An 18598-nucleotide genomic window follows, 5' to 3' on the forward strand; every position below is an offset into this window, starting at 1 on the left:
GATTTGGCATAATTGAGTGATTGATTGGTTGATACACTTTGTATAGAACCTGATTAGGAGCTATTTCCAGGTATGATTATCATTTATAAAAGATTACGAAAAATAAATACTTTGTTTATTCATGTAATCCACCTCAACATAGTAGATCGGGACACAGCTCTCTGCACTGTATTAACTGGATGACAAATAATAATATGATGATAGAAGAAGTTGGTTTGTATTCCTATTTACTGTTTTTGGGATATTAGACTATTTTACCCATTTCTCATAGTTTATATTGAAATTTCACAAATTTAATATTATGTATCTTTAACATATTATGATATTGAAAAAAAAAAAAACAAGTTCTGATTACCCCAACCCTCCATACATTCATTCACAAACACCATATGAAACACAACTTTAGAGATTTGCCCTCTGAAATTCTAATCTTGGGTATGCCACGGGATCAATGGAGAAACATAATGTCATTTATAATAATTGTAATTAGTAATGGTAGTCTGTTATTTTATTACCGTATACTACAGTATTATTATAATGGTACAGGAAGACCAGCACCTCAATCTCAGATAAATGATGGATGTATAAATAAATTGCAGTATATCCACATTCCACAATCAATAATGATGGTATTTTGTTTTTTGGTACTAGTATATCATTATAATGGCACAGGAAGAGAGACCTACACTGGCAAGCTCAGATAATAAAGGATATGTAAGTACATTGCACAATATCCACATTCCTCAATCGGTAATGATAGTAAGTTGCTTTGTGGTACCAGTGTATCATTATAATAACACAAGAAAAGAGACCTGCACTGGCAAGCTCAGATGATAAAGGATGTGTAAGTACACTGCACAATATCCACATTCCTCAATCGGTAATGATAGTAAGTTGCTTTGTGGTACCAGTGTATCATTATAATAACACAAGAAAAGAGACCTGCACTGGCAAGCTCAGATGATAAAGGATGTGTAAGTACACTGCACAATATCCACAATCCTCAATGGGTAATAATAGAATGTTGCTTTGTGGTACCAGTGTATCATTATAATAACACAAGAAAAGAGACCTACACCAGCAAGCTCAGATGATAAAGGATGTGTAAGTACATTGCACAATATTCACATTCCTCAATCGGTAATGCTAGTATGTTGCTTTGTGGTACCAGTGTATCATTATAATAACACAAGAAAAGAGACCTACACCAGCAAGCTCAGATGATAAAGGATGTGTAAGTACACTGCACAATATCCACATTCCTCAATCGGTAATGCTAGTATGTTGCTTTGTGGTACCAGTGTATCATTATAATAACACAAGAAAAGAGACCTACACCAGCAAGCTCAGATGATAAAGGATGTGTAAGTACATTGCACAATATCCACATTCCTCAATCGGTAATGCTAGTATGTTGCTTTGTGGTACCAGTGTATCATTATAATAACACAAGAAAAGAGACCTACACCAGCAAGCTCAGATGATAAAGGATGTGTTGTGTAAGTACACTGCACAATATCCACATTCCAATGGTACTCTATAACAGTGTTCAAAAATTGTTGAACAAGAAAAAAAGTGTACTGTTGGTTTTGATTATATTAAGAGACTACAGTATATGGAATCTGTATATAACATATACAAACAATAATGATGGTTTGTTGCAGTATGGTATCTGTTCAGAATCAGGTGGCACTTTTGGTAACTTGACTTCAGTCACATTGTAACTAACATTAGAACTAATCAGTAACATTGGTATTTTGCAGTGTGGCACTATCATTCAGATGGCACAAGAAGGAGAGACAGCCATCAAGTTCGGATGGATCAAAGGTGTTCTTGTGCGCAATTTGCTTAACATCTGGGGAGTCATGCTCTTCTTACGTCTGTCCTGGGTGGTTGGTCAAGCTGGCATTGGTTAGTCCATTTATTGTTCTATAGTCTCAATTTTCAAGAATGTATCTTTATACATAATTACTGTATCATCTTTTAATTTATTTCCAATAACTGTTTAATTATTATTGTTTTTACAGGACTTCAGATATTTTCATCACACAATTCATGATTTTGAGAGCTACTATCTGCCATTTTGTTTAAGTATCAAGACTTAAAACATAAAGAAATTGACAAATAAAAAAAATGCCAATGAAAATTGCCAAATAACAGTTGATAGCCAAAAAAAAATAGCAGTGAATTATATAAAGCATGGTAGGGTACTGTGCAGTTTAGGAATTGAAGTAAGCTTATCTTATATATTATGTTAGTTCCCATGGTTAATAGCTTCAAATAAGTAATGGCGTTGATAAGTAATTCAGGACACTTCCTTTAAATAAGTCTCGATAAATTAATTTGGTTATACAGAACGAAATTCCATCTGTTAAATTCACTAAAATATTTCCAGTACCATTGTAGAGTTTGCCTTGTGCCCCGAGCAAGAAAATTATACCAACAAAAACCAACTTCGATCATAAAGCGTCTTCTTTCAGCGTTATTAATTTACTTTCCATCTAACCAGTTTTGATTGCCTTATGTAACAATTCACAGCAAACATTCACAGTTTTTATAATGGCGTTTAATTATTATTTCAATTGCATTAGATGGTTTATTGATCATTAGTGCAATTTAAATTTAAAATTAGATAGATTAGATAACTTAGATAAATAATTAGATAACATTGTCTTTGGCAATCTGCATTACACTGCTGTCAAGCGCTTTATAATAATTAATTTTACATTTTCTAAAATTTAAATGTTCTGCCTTTGTATTACATGTCTTAGCGCAGTCTGCTGGATCCAATGTAAAACATTCCAAAATCAACAACAATCTATCAATAAAAAAATTATTAAATAAACAAATTAAATTGGTTCAGGAATGGTAAATCTAAACCATTCTCGAATCCACCTGAAAACACACAAAATGTTCCATTAAAATCGGTCTAGCCGTTTAGGAAGAATTGAGTGACATACACACAAAAGAATTTTACATATATATATATATATATATATATATATATATATATATATATATATATATCTCAAGATATATATGTCTGAGATTCAGTACAAAATCAGAGGAAGCATAAATAAGTGCACCACAGCATGTAAGTGGAGTAGAAAACGTCCACTCAAAAGTGCAGCACCTATTGTGATAGTCAAAAGACAGGACAGCGTAGAGGAAACAGGTAGAAGCCTGAACTTTACTTTATTCATATATCTGATTAAGGTCATTGTGTGTGTGTGTGTGTCCAAGTTTGACTTGATGAAATAAATATCTTCATTTCTATAAAATGCTTGAGCCACACTGTTACTTAGCGGGTGTTTCATGATGGAACTATGAATCCTATGATGTATGCAGCATGTGTTGCAACTGGGAGCCTCTATTGTGTTGTGTTTTGTTTGAGCATCACATGACTTTGGTACTGGGTCTCAAATATACTTATATTTGTATTTTTGTTCTATTTTCCATCAGCATTGATTTGAGCAGGTTCATTGGCATAATTTTTTATTTTAACTTTTTTTGCGTCAATCTGTATGTTTTAGTTTTAGGGTTTTAGGGCACCTGAAGAAAATGGCAAATACCAGTTTTTGAATCAATACAGTTTTAGGAACAAATAATTACTTATGTCAAATGTCTGAAATACTGTTATACTATACTTTACATGTTTTCAATAATAAATTTTAAATAAAGAAATTATTTTTACCTCACTCTTGTTTCAACTTTTGAAAATTATTTTTTTTTAACAGATATTACTATGTGAAAATTATTTAAAAAAGAGATATTACTATATGGAGAGACTAAAAGAGTCTAAACAGACTAGCAAAAAGTCATAACTCTCTTTTTTGTAATGTGCACAATGCATTATTTTACAGTTGAAAATAAATACATGGTGTATTTTTTAACATTAGTTACGAGAATTTTTAATTACTAAAAATAATGGTGGAAAATTAACAGATTTGTATTTAATTATCAATGATTTTGTTACAGCGGAGGGAATTTTTCTAATTTTATCTACTTCAGTGGTGACAGGTATCACAGCTCTATCAATGTCGGCTATTTGCACAAATGGACTCATTAAAGGAGGTTGGTATCGTAAAAAATAGTTAAATTGAGAATTGTTAAGGATTACTTAAATAATGAGCTTTAAACATATATTTAGCTGTAGTTTAACAAAGACTGACATCATCTGCAAAAATATTAATAAAATTAAGTTCATAAATCATCTAAAAAGAATATAAGTATTTAACAGAAATCATTAGCCTTTAAAATATTTTATAAGTTTAGTTTTAAATCCAATAAATGTTAATAAATCGATAAGTACATTACCTGTGTTTGATAATATAGTCATACACATATTTAAAAATATGTAATTAGTTTAAACAATTCTGTTGTGAAAAACGCTAGATGAATGTACAAAAATGATTGGAATACACTGAGTTGAGAAAGGTATGTTATGTTTGCAAGGGGGAACGTATTTCCTGATATCAAGATCACTGGGTCCTGAGTTTGGAGCTTCAATTGGTCTCATCTTCTCTCTGGCCAATGCTGTTGCGTGTGCCATGTACACAGTGGGCTTCTGCGAGTCTTTCTTAGACCTAATGAAGATATTTGAGATACAGATAATTGATGGAGGCATACAAGATATGCGTATTATTGGCTGCATCACAATTTTACTTCTCCTTTGTATAGTTGTGATTGGTATGGAGTGGGAAGCTAAGGTAAGTTACAAACCAGCCCTTGCTGTTGGGTGTAACTTTTATATTATATTGTATTTGATACTATATTTATTATTGTACATAATCTTTATTTGCACTGATTTGTGTGTCAATTTGTCTCAGCAAGGTAATGTTTTGTAATTTTTAATTAAAACTATTGGAAATACATTGATCTATATTTAAAAATTCAATTTATGATTTAACTATGTACACATGACATAATATTGGTTATATTAAAGTATAAATATATGTTGAATAACCAAAACATTTTTCATTGACCATTTAATGGCATGGGCTAAAGTATTAACTTATCTTACTAAAACAATAAACTTTCAAACTAATAGCAATAAGAGTAGTGCTTTAAATCAGTTTAGATTTTGATTCTCAACTGTCTTATGACATTTTAATTTCAATTTAATAGTCTCAATATTGTTTTAAATTTACATAGTATATTATTGTATTTTGAACTATAATGGCATCACTGTAATTGTACCCCTGTTATCAGAATAAAGGTGCACTTATATCTTCTTAACAATAGCTGTATCTTCTATAGTTGAGCTGGATAAGACACAATTGCAGAAAGTTAAACCTCAAGTACTTGTTTTTATTGCCAATACCAGTAAAAAATTTAATGAATATGTATGATGGATGCATTATATTGTGTTATTTTTTAGTTAAGACATTTATACATTTTTTAATTTGTCTTCTCAGACTCAAATGGGGCTGCTGGTTGTGTTGCTGATTGCAATTGCTGATTTCTTTCTTGGTGCTCTGATGGGGCCACAGAACAATGAAGCTAGAGCTAAAGGTTTTCTTGGGTTCAATAGTAAGTCTAATAATTAAATTTTAATCATATTTAATAATACGTTCTAATTGTACATGTATATGCTTTCCGTTTTTGTAGAGTTTTATTTAAGCTTCCAGGTTCTAAAATAGTCTATGTGGACTTTAAGATTGTCAGTGGGTAGCCGTTTTATTAATGTTTTCACATTGATATATTAAAGCGATCATCAGCATAAATAAGAAAATTTAACAACCCACATTTTACTGACCAAAAATTGTGCAGATTTCATCAACAATATTCTTGTTCAAACTAGGAAGAAATTGTAGCTAGTCTGATTAACATATATTTTTATTTTGCATGACTGGAAAAATTATGTTTTAGCAGATAAAAGTGAGCAAGCTAATACTACATCCGAGCTGAATCAGAGTCTGACTACATTGGAAAATATAAACCTACTAAATACCTACTAAATAATAAAAAATAAATTAATTCCAAATATAGTTTTGAAATCAAGTCTACACCAAACTAAGTGTACATCTCACATCAAAGTGGCCTATCTAGTTTCTTAAGTTTGTATAGGGATATCATTGAACTTCATGGGTACAAAATAAGAAGGGAGCTCAATAAGCTTAACCACCTAAAAGTTTGGAAATAGTGAAATTACAACAGTTTTTTTACCCTTATCAACCATTAACATAACCATAAACACAGTGCAGATCGCTCTCACCGAGTTTCTACTGAGCATGATTTAAACTGGTCTATTTCAATTAATGACGGATATTTCTGTTAAAAAGTTACAGTAATGATTTGTAATTTATTTTTGTTCTTAATAAAATAAAAAAATCCATGAATTAGTCTCAGTCTTTTGCTTTATTGATTGCTGTTTTTTGTAGTAAAGCATCGTGCCAATTACGAAACCAGTCTGGCTTAAACATATGAGCAAATGTGCATGTTTCCCATCACTTCTGTTATATCTCTTATCAGCTGTACTGACTGTCCATATCAATAATGGTAGTCATAATTACTCTAAAATGTGGTTGAATATATGGGATATGTTCAAAACATACCATCCCAAACCCAAGTTCAGCTCAGTTGTTTATGATTACATCACAGAGTGCCCTTTGAATAAATGTGGGCCTTTTGGTATGTATGTTTTTGTAAAAACTATATGTACTGTATACATGATGCCTATAAAATATGCAAATATAATTTAGGATGTAGCTGTATGGGCTAAAGTAAAGAAAATGTTTTCTGTAGGTGTATGTTTTATAATCTAAAATACTTCTTTTACCGGCTATCGACCATTTTATTACTACTAAAGATTTTGTATCTCTAGAATGACTTAATGGGTTAAGTATAAATTTTCCACATCACTCATACATACAAAAACATAGTTTTAGAAATTAAATATTCAAACGAATTCGGTCCTATAAGCAGTATCAAAATGGTATTCATTTAAATTATTGTGATTTAGTTAGGATTTTATTACAAATAAAATGTCCATTTATATATTATGAACATTTATTTATTTTATCCTTAAAATATTTCATGAAAATGTCTCTTGAAGAGCTGCTGTATTTGATTTTTTAACCAAACTTGTTGGCTGAGCATTAGTGAAGCCTATCACTCAAGGGGCTGGAAAAGTTTTATTTAGTATGTTCACATGACCACTTGCAAACGAACTGACCAATAGACTTGAAATTTTGCACAAAGCTTCGTTTCTAATAGGGAACGAGTTTGATGATGATGCATGTCACTCCATGGGATTTAGCAGAGTGTTAGTCAGCATTTCTACATTGGTCTTATGGGTAACCATGCTGGTAACAAGGAAGTCGCAGAATAAATAAATTTATAAACAAACTGAGTACATCATATGACATTTAAACATGTGACATAGTAACATATCTAGCCTAACTATTTGTAAGGTATCTTGAGAAAGATTTCATTTGTAGATTTTAAGTTTTGTATAATACTTAATTTCTACATAAAACAATTGTTCTATGATAGTGCCATGCCTTCCATGGGATTTGACTGAGCATCACTAAAACCTATATTTAGCTACAAACTTGAATTCCAGATTTTAAAATATTTTATATGGTTTTAGCTTGTTGATCCTGATTTATCATAATATGCTGAATTACGTAACACTTAAACTTTTTCATTGGGTATTGCCAATATTATTATATTTGAACCTCTATAATTTATAATAGTCTCACTTCATGTGTAAATAAAAAACTAACTGCAATGAAATATTACTATTTTATTGTTTTATCTCACTCCATCTATAATACATTTTTACAACCTACAACATTAACATTTTTTCTTCTTACTCATATGAAAACAGCTGAGTTAAAAAAATATCTTGATTATAACGTTTCTTGAAAACACTGAACAATAAGAAATTAATATTGTTCATGTACTACATGTACATTGGTACCTCTGAATTTGTTTAAACATTGATACATTAACATAGGTATGTTAAAACACAGTTCTATCACACATTAATGAGGTTTAAAATCAATAGTTTTTTGAAGGAAGAGTCCCAATATTCTCCTTCTATTTAGTGGAGTGTTTACTATATGGTACCAAAATCATGTATCAGCTGTACTGCCTTGTAATAATTATGGATACATTAAATACAATTTACCACTGGTCAACTAGTGGAAACTTCAGCATCATTCAGTAACAGGAAGCCAGGAGAAAGTTATAATAATAACGGCCTACAGGTACAGTATGTTGCAGTGGAAAAGGTTCAAGATACTATATAAATATAATATTATAATTTAAACCAATAATTATGTAAATCAGTTCTAAATATGGCAGTGTTGAAACTCTGATGGATTCTTGTCATGGATAACTTTTACAAGATTGGTGATCATGGAATCATTAAGGTACATTAATATATTTTAATGTGTTCAAGTAACTGATAAAAACAAAACTTTAGGAAGATAATCCTAATTAAGTATTTGTTATTTTACAGCCAAAACAGTTACAGAAAATTTATTTTCTGACTACAGACAAGTGAAAAATGTACAACATGACTTCTTTTCTGTCTTTGCTGTATTCTTCCCTGCTGCCTCAGGATTTTTGGCTGGCGCTAACATTTCTGGTGACTTGCGTGTAAGTTTTTTAAATTTATTCAAACAGTTTTATTTTAGAAAATACATTTTTTGTTGTCTCTTTAGTTGTTTTTATGACATATACGTTACCACGAGAATTTCCTCCCTTGTAAGTATTGTTTGAAACAAGAAAGTGCTTACTACAGTGTGCATGAAGTAACCTGCCCCTGACCCTTCGTCTACTTGGGACTGGCCCGGGCCATTCACCGGCACTGTGATGCCTGCAGCTGTATTCCAAATTAGTCACCTTTTAGATTCCCCACTAGCTTAGGTAACTTTTTTACTCGAATCATAATTTCTGAAATTGTGTTAAATATTTATGTAGTAATTAATGGAATTGCTATTATTTATATTCCTAATTATCCAGTCTGCTATTAATTTTGGTATAGAGGCCTTTGGATCTTATATAATTTAATTCTGTCACTTTTTGCAATTTGGTCAAAACAAAACTGTTTACTTGTTTTCTGAATATGCAAGCACATGCATCATCTTTACAATATTATATGTGGGTGTTTGGTTTTACGTCAAACAAGGCTACATAATCCTCAGTTAATAAACATGCATGGCATCGCATTAGCAATTTGCTTTGTATTATAATCTGACAAACTACTGTTCTTAATGATCATGTAATAAAGATACTTTGACTTTGACTTATGTACGTTCTCTTGTGACATTTCTTTTTAAATTCATTGCTATTCGATACTGTGTGGTTCATAAATCTACTGTAGTGAGCATTTTATTGTCAATGTGTTAAACTTGTTTTAAAATAGTAAAATATTCTCATATCAGTAGAAAAAATTCACCGAGGCACTCAGCACCATTAGCTGAGTTAAATCAAACTATGATTTTTTATGATGTTAGGTTAAAATTTATAAAATATTATTTAATAAATATTACTGAGGAATATGAAAATATATATATATATATATATATATATATATATATGAAGATAAGGTACCCAATAATACTGAAAAATATTATTATATTAAATGATTTTAAGGGTGAGAGACAATATAACGAAATGTGAGCAAATTGCTGTTGTGCTTGCCATCTTGGAAATAAATAATTATTGCGTGTGCTTGCGTGTTAATGAAGAATTTGCTTTAAGAAACAAACATTTAATGCATTATCAATATATTACAGAATCTTAAATGTTTACAATTCTGATTATCATAATTTAATCAGTTGTGTACATGATGATGATGATTTCCATGGCAGGAGCATATCCGGTAATGTTTAATGTTCATGAATATTACAGGACCCTCAAGGAGCTTTGCCTAAGGGTACAATCCTATCTATCATCATCACGTCTGTGTCATACGTGACAATGGCCTTTGTGGCGGGATCCTGCGTGTTGAGGGATGCCAGTGGTGATGTTAATGAGTACCTCAATGGCACTTTTACTGATTGTTCCCAGCGAACATGTGATTATGGTCTGCAAAACAATTTTCAGGTATGCCCTACAGTAACATAGATAATTAATTTTTGTATTAAAAATGTATTAATTTTATTACTAATTTTATTTATTTACTTATGAATTTGACTTTAAAATAGAATAGACCTTTCATGTATATGAGGATTGTGGTTTAGATTTGATCTAGCAGTTTGTAAATTACCTTGCTACATCTGTTGCTTATAGTAATAAAAAATAAAGATTACTTTTAATATTATAGTAATGATCTCATCTTGATGAATTATATTTAAATATTGGGTATTTTTTTGTTATTGTCAGAGTTTACAGAATATAACAATATGTTTAATACTTTTCCATTGTATATTTATAACTAATAACGGTTTCCTTTGTTCCCTGCTAGATAGCATATAACCAAAACACTTCACGTGGCACCATATTTTAGCATTGGATGACATATCTTTTGATATACTGTTACACAATTTAATGTCAGCATGGCCCAATACCAATATTGGAGCAAACTTTATACCTCAGGTATAAAGTGTAAAGATCTATACACTTTTTTGCATGATATGAAATTAATTAAACCATTTTAAACATACAAGAAATGGGGGGGGGGGGGTCAGATCAGGAGATCTTGTAGGCCACAAATTCTTGGAAATGATTCGTTCACCAAACACATTGCGCAGGAAAGCCATTGAGATGTTAGATGTATATGCTGATACTCTGTATTGTTGAAACCAACCATTATTCATTTACACTTGTGTTAATTGATTCATGAATTTCTCTAAAATATCAAAACAGTAGTAATGATCACTATTGACTGTGTTTGAAAAAAAAAAATTGGTTCCACAATGTGTGCTCTACTCACAGCAACCCAGACTCAAAGTTTTGCTTCGTGTAAGGACTGTTTGTATAAAGCGTGAGGGTTAGTTGCCGACCATAGTCGAGTATTTTGTGATATACATAACCTTTCAAGTGAAACCACGCTTCATATGAATAAAACTTACATCAAGAATATCTTCAGAATTTTGGTCAATGAAACGTTGAAACCAAGGACAATAATTTAGTCTCTTGTCATTATCTGAAGGTTTAGCTCTTGAACACACTTTATTTTGTATGGGAATAGATTAAGTTCTTGTCTGATAGGTTTATGTGCAGTAGCAAGTCCAATCCAGCAGTTTCTGTTCGTCTAGCTTGCTAGGCCTACCACTAAGTTCAGCGTCCTCAACAAAACCAGTTGCCCGAAATTTTTTAGTCAAAGTTCATACTGCATTATGGTCAGAAATAATTGAATCTGGAAGCTTTTCAGAAAATTTATGCTTCACTGTACTTGTTACCTTCACGAAATATGTTTTCAACTAGGAAAATTGAAAGAACTATCGCGTCCAACAACAAATAACGTGCAACAGAACTTTAATAAATGATACAGGTACAACCTCAACTTAAAGATTGACAGGTCTTGCTGTGTTTGGCAACTGCACAGAGCTACCAACCTTACAGTGAAATTATTCCCTGTCATGTCACTTGGTGCACAACGACTATCCGAACATACAGTATGTTGTTAACTTACCATATTGAACATTGATGTTCTAAAGTTCTTTAACTATAAAAGTAGAAAACAATAACACATTTTTAACATCACTATTCTAGTTGAACAATTCTATTGTATTAATTACATGAGAAATCTTATTTTTGTTTAGTTTTTTATACATACTTTTAAGACTCTTGTATTTTTTGTTGCAGGTGATGGAACTGGTCTCAGCATTTGGTCCTCTTATTTATGCTGGTTGTTTTGCAGCAACTCTTTCGTCAGCTCTTGCCAGCCTTGTCTCAGCACCAAAAGTGTTCCAAGCATTATGTAAAGATAAATTGTATCCATATGTAGAATTTTTTGGAAAAGGATATGGGAAAAATGGTGAACCCATTCGAGGATACATTTTGACATTCTTTATTGCAATTTGTTTGATTTTAGTAGGTAAGATATACTAATCATTGCACTTTATAATAGTAGGAGCAATCTACCTTAGCTGTGTTTACCAACAGCTCTTTGGTAATGAAAGTGGTTTATTTTCTTTGATATGATTACTATGTGAAAAACGTTTTGTAAGCTTGGAAGAAATATTTCAAGTACTTTAATTTTGTGTCTACAACAAAATGTGTAATCAGTTAAGCAATATATTAGTTTGCAAAGACTAGTTTCTTATGCATTTGCTTTAATTTCAGAAAATGTTGTAATAACATTACTGTAATTTACTGATAATTATTGATAGGGGGTATGACAATATTGTTCAATCTTTCTTTCTCACGATAGTGTTGATAAGATAAGTTTTTATTAACTTTATATTATAAACATTGATAGAATCGGAAGAATTCACAAATTGACACGTCTACATATGCATCTCTAGCTCCAACTGTAGAGATAAAGCTCAGAACATCCAGTTGCGCTTTTCTTTCTAAAATATTAAATCAAATTGAAATCTACAAAATTTAATTTAATGTTGTAAATCTGGCTTGTTTAACATTAGTAGCACAAAATTATATTAATCTAGTGTAATCATATAGATTAATCAACTGTCAAAATGAATAAACAAAACATAAATAAATCAAGCCATTTATTCTTAAGACCTACCTTTGTTTCACACAAAGGGTTGAAAGAAAGTTAGTTAGCTTAGTGCTTTTTATGTCACTTTCATATCCTTCAGAAAGATTAGTTTATAATTCCTAGTACTTGACATCAAGTCATGTCTCTTGGGCAGTTCATTAAATGTAAAAAGGAATTCAATTTTTGATTTTTTTGGACTATTAAGTTGCTCAAATCAATCCTCTACAGCAATTTGGACCGTATCAAATAATGATAAAGATAACTTCAGTCACAGTATTGGGAAGGTGCTTAATCAGTTGGCTTCACAAGCAAACTGTTTCTATTTCCTTCTAAACTGAACGGTTTTGAATTTTACTTAGACCTCATTTCTCAGCCAACTCTTCGGCTTTTACTAAGCAATTGGAAAATCCATTTCCACAAAAGTTTATTTTAATACGTTTCTACAGACTTCAGAATATCTACTACTTAAGGAAGTTAATGATCTTTGATGATAATAATTTACTGGCTATATTGATTTGAAGAAAAAAACATGGTACTGTTCAATTAATGATACCGGTACTAAAAAACGAAGAGCTCAAGTGTTTTAAACAAGAAATTTGCCTCACTTCAAACTTCACCTTAAAATTATACATCTTTAAAGAAATCTAAAAGAGCTTTTTGGATTTGTTTTACCTGGTAATTCGTTCTTTTAATGAAACAATTTTTGTTCTATGCGAGTTATATAAAGTCCTTTCTATGTAAGAGAAAATTAAAATACAGAAGAATCCTGAACATATGCAAAGACTCTATTAATATACCTGAAAAGATTGTTTCTGTTGATGAAGTAAACAACTACTGTTTTACTCCGGAAAGTATTCGGTTTATGTGTTTACTAATAATATGAGGTTTCCAATGATACCTGAATCACATATGTACATATATATTTTAAATACATTGACATTTTGCATTATAACAAAAGTAGTTAGTATTTAAAAAAGTAGTTTCTTAGTCTCTGCATTGGTTTTTAGGGAACTTTATTTGTTTAATTAACTTGAATCCTTGAGAAAAAAAATCTATTTAGATGTTTTATTATTTTTTAGCCCTAATTATTATTTTTAGCTTTTTCTTTGTTGCCCTTGATAGCAACTGTTAGTACAAGTACGCACATACAAAACTAAAAATAAAATAGATAATAAACTGAATTCAAACAAATTAATCCATAAAATCTTATTTTATAAACAAGACTGTCACACAGAGGGCTAATAACATATGTATTGCTATGTCATTATGTCAATGTGGTTACACTAGACCATTTCAGCATAAGGTACAAATATATAATACATATAATACAAATAAAACCATTTTCTTCCATCACTCTTATTTTTTAGAAAAAAAAATCCTGTTATTCTGTGTCACCCTGTAAATCTTAGCAGAAAACATATTCTATACAAAAATATTGTTGTGGTAATATAATCATAATACTAAACAGTACAGCAAAACTGAAAATTGCACAAAACAAATAATACAATACTATCATACCAGGATTGTTATGAAAAAAGTATTATTCTACATCTGTAATAACATACTTTAAATTAAAATGTACATGTCTGGAATTATGTGAAGTTAATACATATCAATTAAATAACTCGAAAAAAAAAACAATTTTACGATATTAATTTATTTTAAGGGGTAAAGTAACTAATTTATTTACTTTATTAGAAATGGTCTATAGGCTGCTAAGTTTACAAATATTTATCAACTAAAATTCCATACTTTTACGTCTACTTGTTTTATAACTTATGCAGTCCTTTTATTTATTAATAATTTGGTTTCTTTTTGTTTTAGGAGAATTGAATGCAATAGCACCTTTTATCTCAAATTTCTTTCTTGCTGCATATGCACTTATTAACTTTAGTACTTTTCATGCTTCACTGATCAAACCAGTTGGTTGGAGACCTAAATTTAAGGTAAGAAATGTCATAATGTATTAAAAGAATAATACTGAGAATAAGGTTACAGGATATTTATAATAGTTAGTTACATCTAAAATTTATGTTAACATTCTACAGAAAAGGTTTTTTTACATAAGCTCAGAGATGATCAGCAGATACCTTTTTTACACATCAGCCTGAGGTTATTTATGAGACCTTAAGATGTAACCACTTAGTAGCAAGGGCTTTTCCTCAGTGACTAGGGTAGAGTTGTCAAAATTTGTAGTGTTTTGCTCTAGTAAATGTTTAACTGTTTACCACAGGCAGACTTTGGTCCAATTAGAGTATCCTGAGTTACCTTCTGGTTCAGTGGATCTACCAATTCATTTCTTAGGATTCTCTGATGTCCTGAGACATATCCAAATTCTCTATATACATGAGATACTAAACATATTTGATTTAAACATTGACATTCCTTCTGTCTCTCATGTTAGTTGAATCTGTTCAATCTGGCATCAAGGACCTAGGACCTTGCCTATCACATGAGATTGACAGTATTTCTGTATTTGTTATGAAAGGTATGCAATATTATTGTTTATTATCTTGTGTCATTCTTCAGGTGAAGTTTATTGACAGGAAAATGCCTTAAATGAAAAAACTGGGTAGTCATACCAATCCCAAAAATAGACCCCCGAATCTCTCTAATTTTAGACCAATTTCTGTGTGGACATTGTATCAAAGATATTTCAAAATATTGAATTCAGTATTTCTTATAAGAGAGTTTGCTATCTTATTTTCTTGATACTAGTAGGAATCTACCTAGGTATTACTAGAATCTATCTTGACTTCTATTAGGCATTTTATAAGTTACATCTTTTTGAATATTCTGGTTTTCGGCTTAAGGAATCCTAACTTTGTTTGCTGGGTCTAATCCTACCTTTAAGAATGGACATTCAGAGTATGATTTCTTGAAGTCTATTCTGAAGGTTTCATCCCGAATTTTAGAGCCTCTCAAGGCTCTATGTTTATCTTGTTGTTAAACAACAACATAACACCCATCTTTGATTGTGATGTTCACTTTTATGCTGATGATATTAAGATTTCTCTATCAGTCACTGAAATGACAGCCCTGCAATCATCATCATCATCATCTTTTAGTGTGGACTAAAATCATGGCTATAAAACACAACAAAACTTGGAAATTACTTTTAATGGTAAAACTAATCCTTCATTCTTTTCTTATAGGATTAGGGGCAGTAGCATCAAGAGAAAGTACCCCACACAGGATCTTGGTGTTCTCATAGATTCCAAGCTGGTCTTCTCTGATCACAAAGAAGTGTTTTTTGAAAGGTAGGAGGAAGTATGGTCTTGTGATGTGGATCATCCAATTTTTCAACAGTAAAGCATTTTCTAATGCTTTACAGATTGTTGGTCTGAAACTATCTTGTGTATGTCACTGTTATGTGAATTAGGAAGATAGGCTACATAGGTAGGTAGGAATCAAGTCTGTGTGGAGAAAATGCCTTTTGTGGATGGTCTGCAAAATTTTTGAGTTGCTTGGAGTAGATGTATGGAAGGATTTTGATTTTCAGCTGTTACAGCTCATCATCCTACTTTAGTTTTTTCTGCAGAGTTCTGCATGGCTACAAGTACCCAAGAATAACTTTCATAAGAGGAATCCATTTGTTAGTTCTTAATTTGAAATATGTGATTTGGTAATGAGATGCACTGGTATCTCAAACACTTTGAACAATGAACAGGTTTGTATAACAACTTTAGTAAATTTGTACCAATCTTGAAAAATGACATGTGAGCTATAATATAACAACTTGTTTAAAGTAAAACCTTGTATATCAAGTGGTGCATGCCTGGTTTAAGGACTGTTTTGAAAACTTTATTTTTCAAGTGTTCTACTGGTCAGGTGTCTTTGGTTAATAGAAAAATATTAATTAATTGTAGGGGTAATGATCAGTAAAAAAATCACTTACCAATTTCTCCATTATTCTTTTTTGAAGAACTACTTCATAAAAAGCGTCACTTCTTACCTTTAAGTTCTCATGTATCAAAACAAGGTCAAGTATGTATAATTAATCAGTTTTGTTTACAATTTATTATATGGTTGTTTGGTCAAATATTTGTTATAAGATGTATGGTTGGTGAATCATTAAACAAAATTTACACAAAGCATTAATAAAAATACAAAAAATAAATTAAGAGTAATTTTTAATTTAAACAAACTAATTTCATTAAACACCCATATAGCTTAAATGAGTAGCCCATTTGCAAAACCCTTTTGACATGTTTAGAAAAATATTGGTTATTAAAAAATAAATTTTAAAGTCTTCTTATATTACTTTTTAAATTTAAATATTCTATGAAATCAAATAAAATTATTTTAGATTCTGTCAAATGATTTATAATTACAACACTGTATAACTAAAGTTTATATATTGGAATTTTGAGATTTTGTATTTGCTAAAATATTTTTAAAAAACTCAACAAACAGTGCCACTCTGCTTATTACAGCTGATTCCCTAATTCAATGGGCTAAACATATTTTGGAGCGTGTTGAATATTGTAAGGAAAACTAAATACAAGGATATAAATATTAAATTACTAGAAATAATATTACTGAAAAAACAACAGTTAAGACATGTTTCCTTAACACGTTTATAACAATGTGTACCCCATTGAATACAAGCAATCTTTCACAAGTGCTGTCGTGTACCCAACGGGGTACACACTGGGCTTTCGTAAAGCGTGTCTTGTGCCCAATGGGGTTTGCCTGTCTTGGTGCATTGTTAAAATAATATGATCCTGCGCTTCAATAAATACCTTTGACTATTGTGTACCCCTTCAGGTGCACGATTGCTTAATTTTTAAGGTAAATTAATTTTTTAGGTACCTCTTGAGGTACACTGAAAAACATTTAAAAAACATATTGAAATAATAGTGTGTGCAAAATTACAAAGCCTACATATATATCTTGTTATTCTTAGATGTTTAACGTAAACAAAAAAACCATCACGATGTTTTGCTATTATTATTTGATTGCAAATGAAAAAGTCCAGAAATAAGCTATCATCATGAACATGTTACTATATCTCTATTTTTAAATTTTATGAATGTTTCAGTTTATATTTTGTTTGTTAATTTATTAAATTTCTCTACTAGTTATATCCATCAACAACTTTACATCTGCTCCTAAGACTGTAAGAAAGAAAAAGAATTGCAGTGCAAGAGGGATCAATTTAACAGATTATCATTCTTTTAGTGGAATGTAATATACTAATAAATAATAACGTGTATGTTCTTAATCATTTAATAAATAAAAGTTTATGAGTTAAGTCACCTCATTTGACTCAGAAGCATAAATATTTTATAAATAGATAGAACACGTAATTGAGTGCCAAATATAGGAAACCTAAATTTTATTTTATTATATTGATTAAACAAAGGGGAACAGATTTTGCTACTTACTCCACAAGGGAGAAGATAAGACAATTTGTTATTTGTAGCTAAAACATATTTAAATGGTTACAGTACTACAACCAGTGGCTCAGTCTGTTGGGAGCAGCATTGTGTTGTGCAGTCATGTTCCTAATCTCCTGGTGGACTGCCTTGTTCACTCTCACTGCTGTATTAACTCTGTACCTGATCGTGGCCTACAGAAAACCAGGTATGAGGTACAAATTGTGTTTTTATGTTTTGTGATTGATTGAAAAAATTGTTGAAAATGGTTTAATATCTCTTAACTATGTTGATAGATGTAAACTGGGGCTCAAGTACTCAGGCTCAAATTTACAATAACGCCTTGGCTTCTGTCCACCAATTGAACCGTGTTGAGGACCACGTCAAGAACTACAGACCACAAATCTTGGTCTTCTCAGGGCTCCCAAGTACTCGGCCTCCACTCATTGATTTTGCTCAGCTTATCACTAAAAACACTTCACTTTTAACTTGTGGAAACATAATAAAGGTAAGACAGATTTAAAAGTTGTACAATTATTTCATTTTAAATTGGTTCAAAACTAAAGAATAGTTAGAGGAAATTTTAAAAAGG

General features: G+C 30.8%; 1 protein-coding gene across 1 annotated transcript in view; it reads left to right on the forward strand.

Moving 5' to 3' along the window:
• Positions 1-1731: 1731 nt before the first annotated feature.
• Positions 1732-18598, forward strand: part of LOC124361290 (bumetanide-sensitive sodium-(potassium)-chloride cotransporter-like) — a 41389-nt gene continuing 24522 nt past the window's right edge. The window contains exons 1-10 of the mRNA XM_046815337.1: positions 1732-1911; positions 3979-4074; positions 4456-4709; positions 5418-5532; positions 8471-8610; positions 9868-10062; positions 11767-11998; positions 14450-14571; positions 18079-18214; positions 18303-18514. Of these exons, the coding sequence (XP_046671293.1) occupies positions 1782-1911; positions 3979-4074; positions 4456-4709; positions 5418-5532; positions 8471-8610; positions 9868-10062; positions 11767-11998; positions 14450-14571; positions 18079-18214; positions 18303-18514 (1632 nt within the window). The 5' untranslated portion in view covers positions 1732-1781. The remainder of the gene's footprint in view (positions 1912-3978; positions 4075-4455; positions 4710-5417; positions 5533-8470; positions 8611-9867; positions 10063-11766; positions 11999-14449; positions 14572-18078; positions 18215-18302; positions 18515-18598) is intronic.

The sequence above is a fragment of the Homalodisca vitripennis genome, chromosome 4, assembly GCF_021130785.1.
Source record: "Homalodisca vitripennis isolate AUS2020 chromosome 4, UT_GWSS_2.1, whole genome shotgun sequence".
Lineage (NCBI taxonomy): Eukaryota > Metazoa > Arthropoda > Insecta > Hemiptera > Cicadellidae > Homalodisca > Homalodisca vitripennis.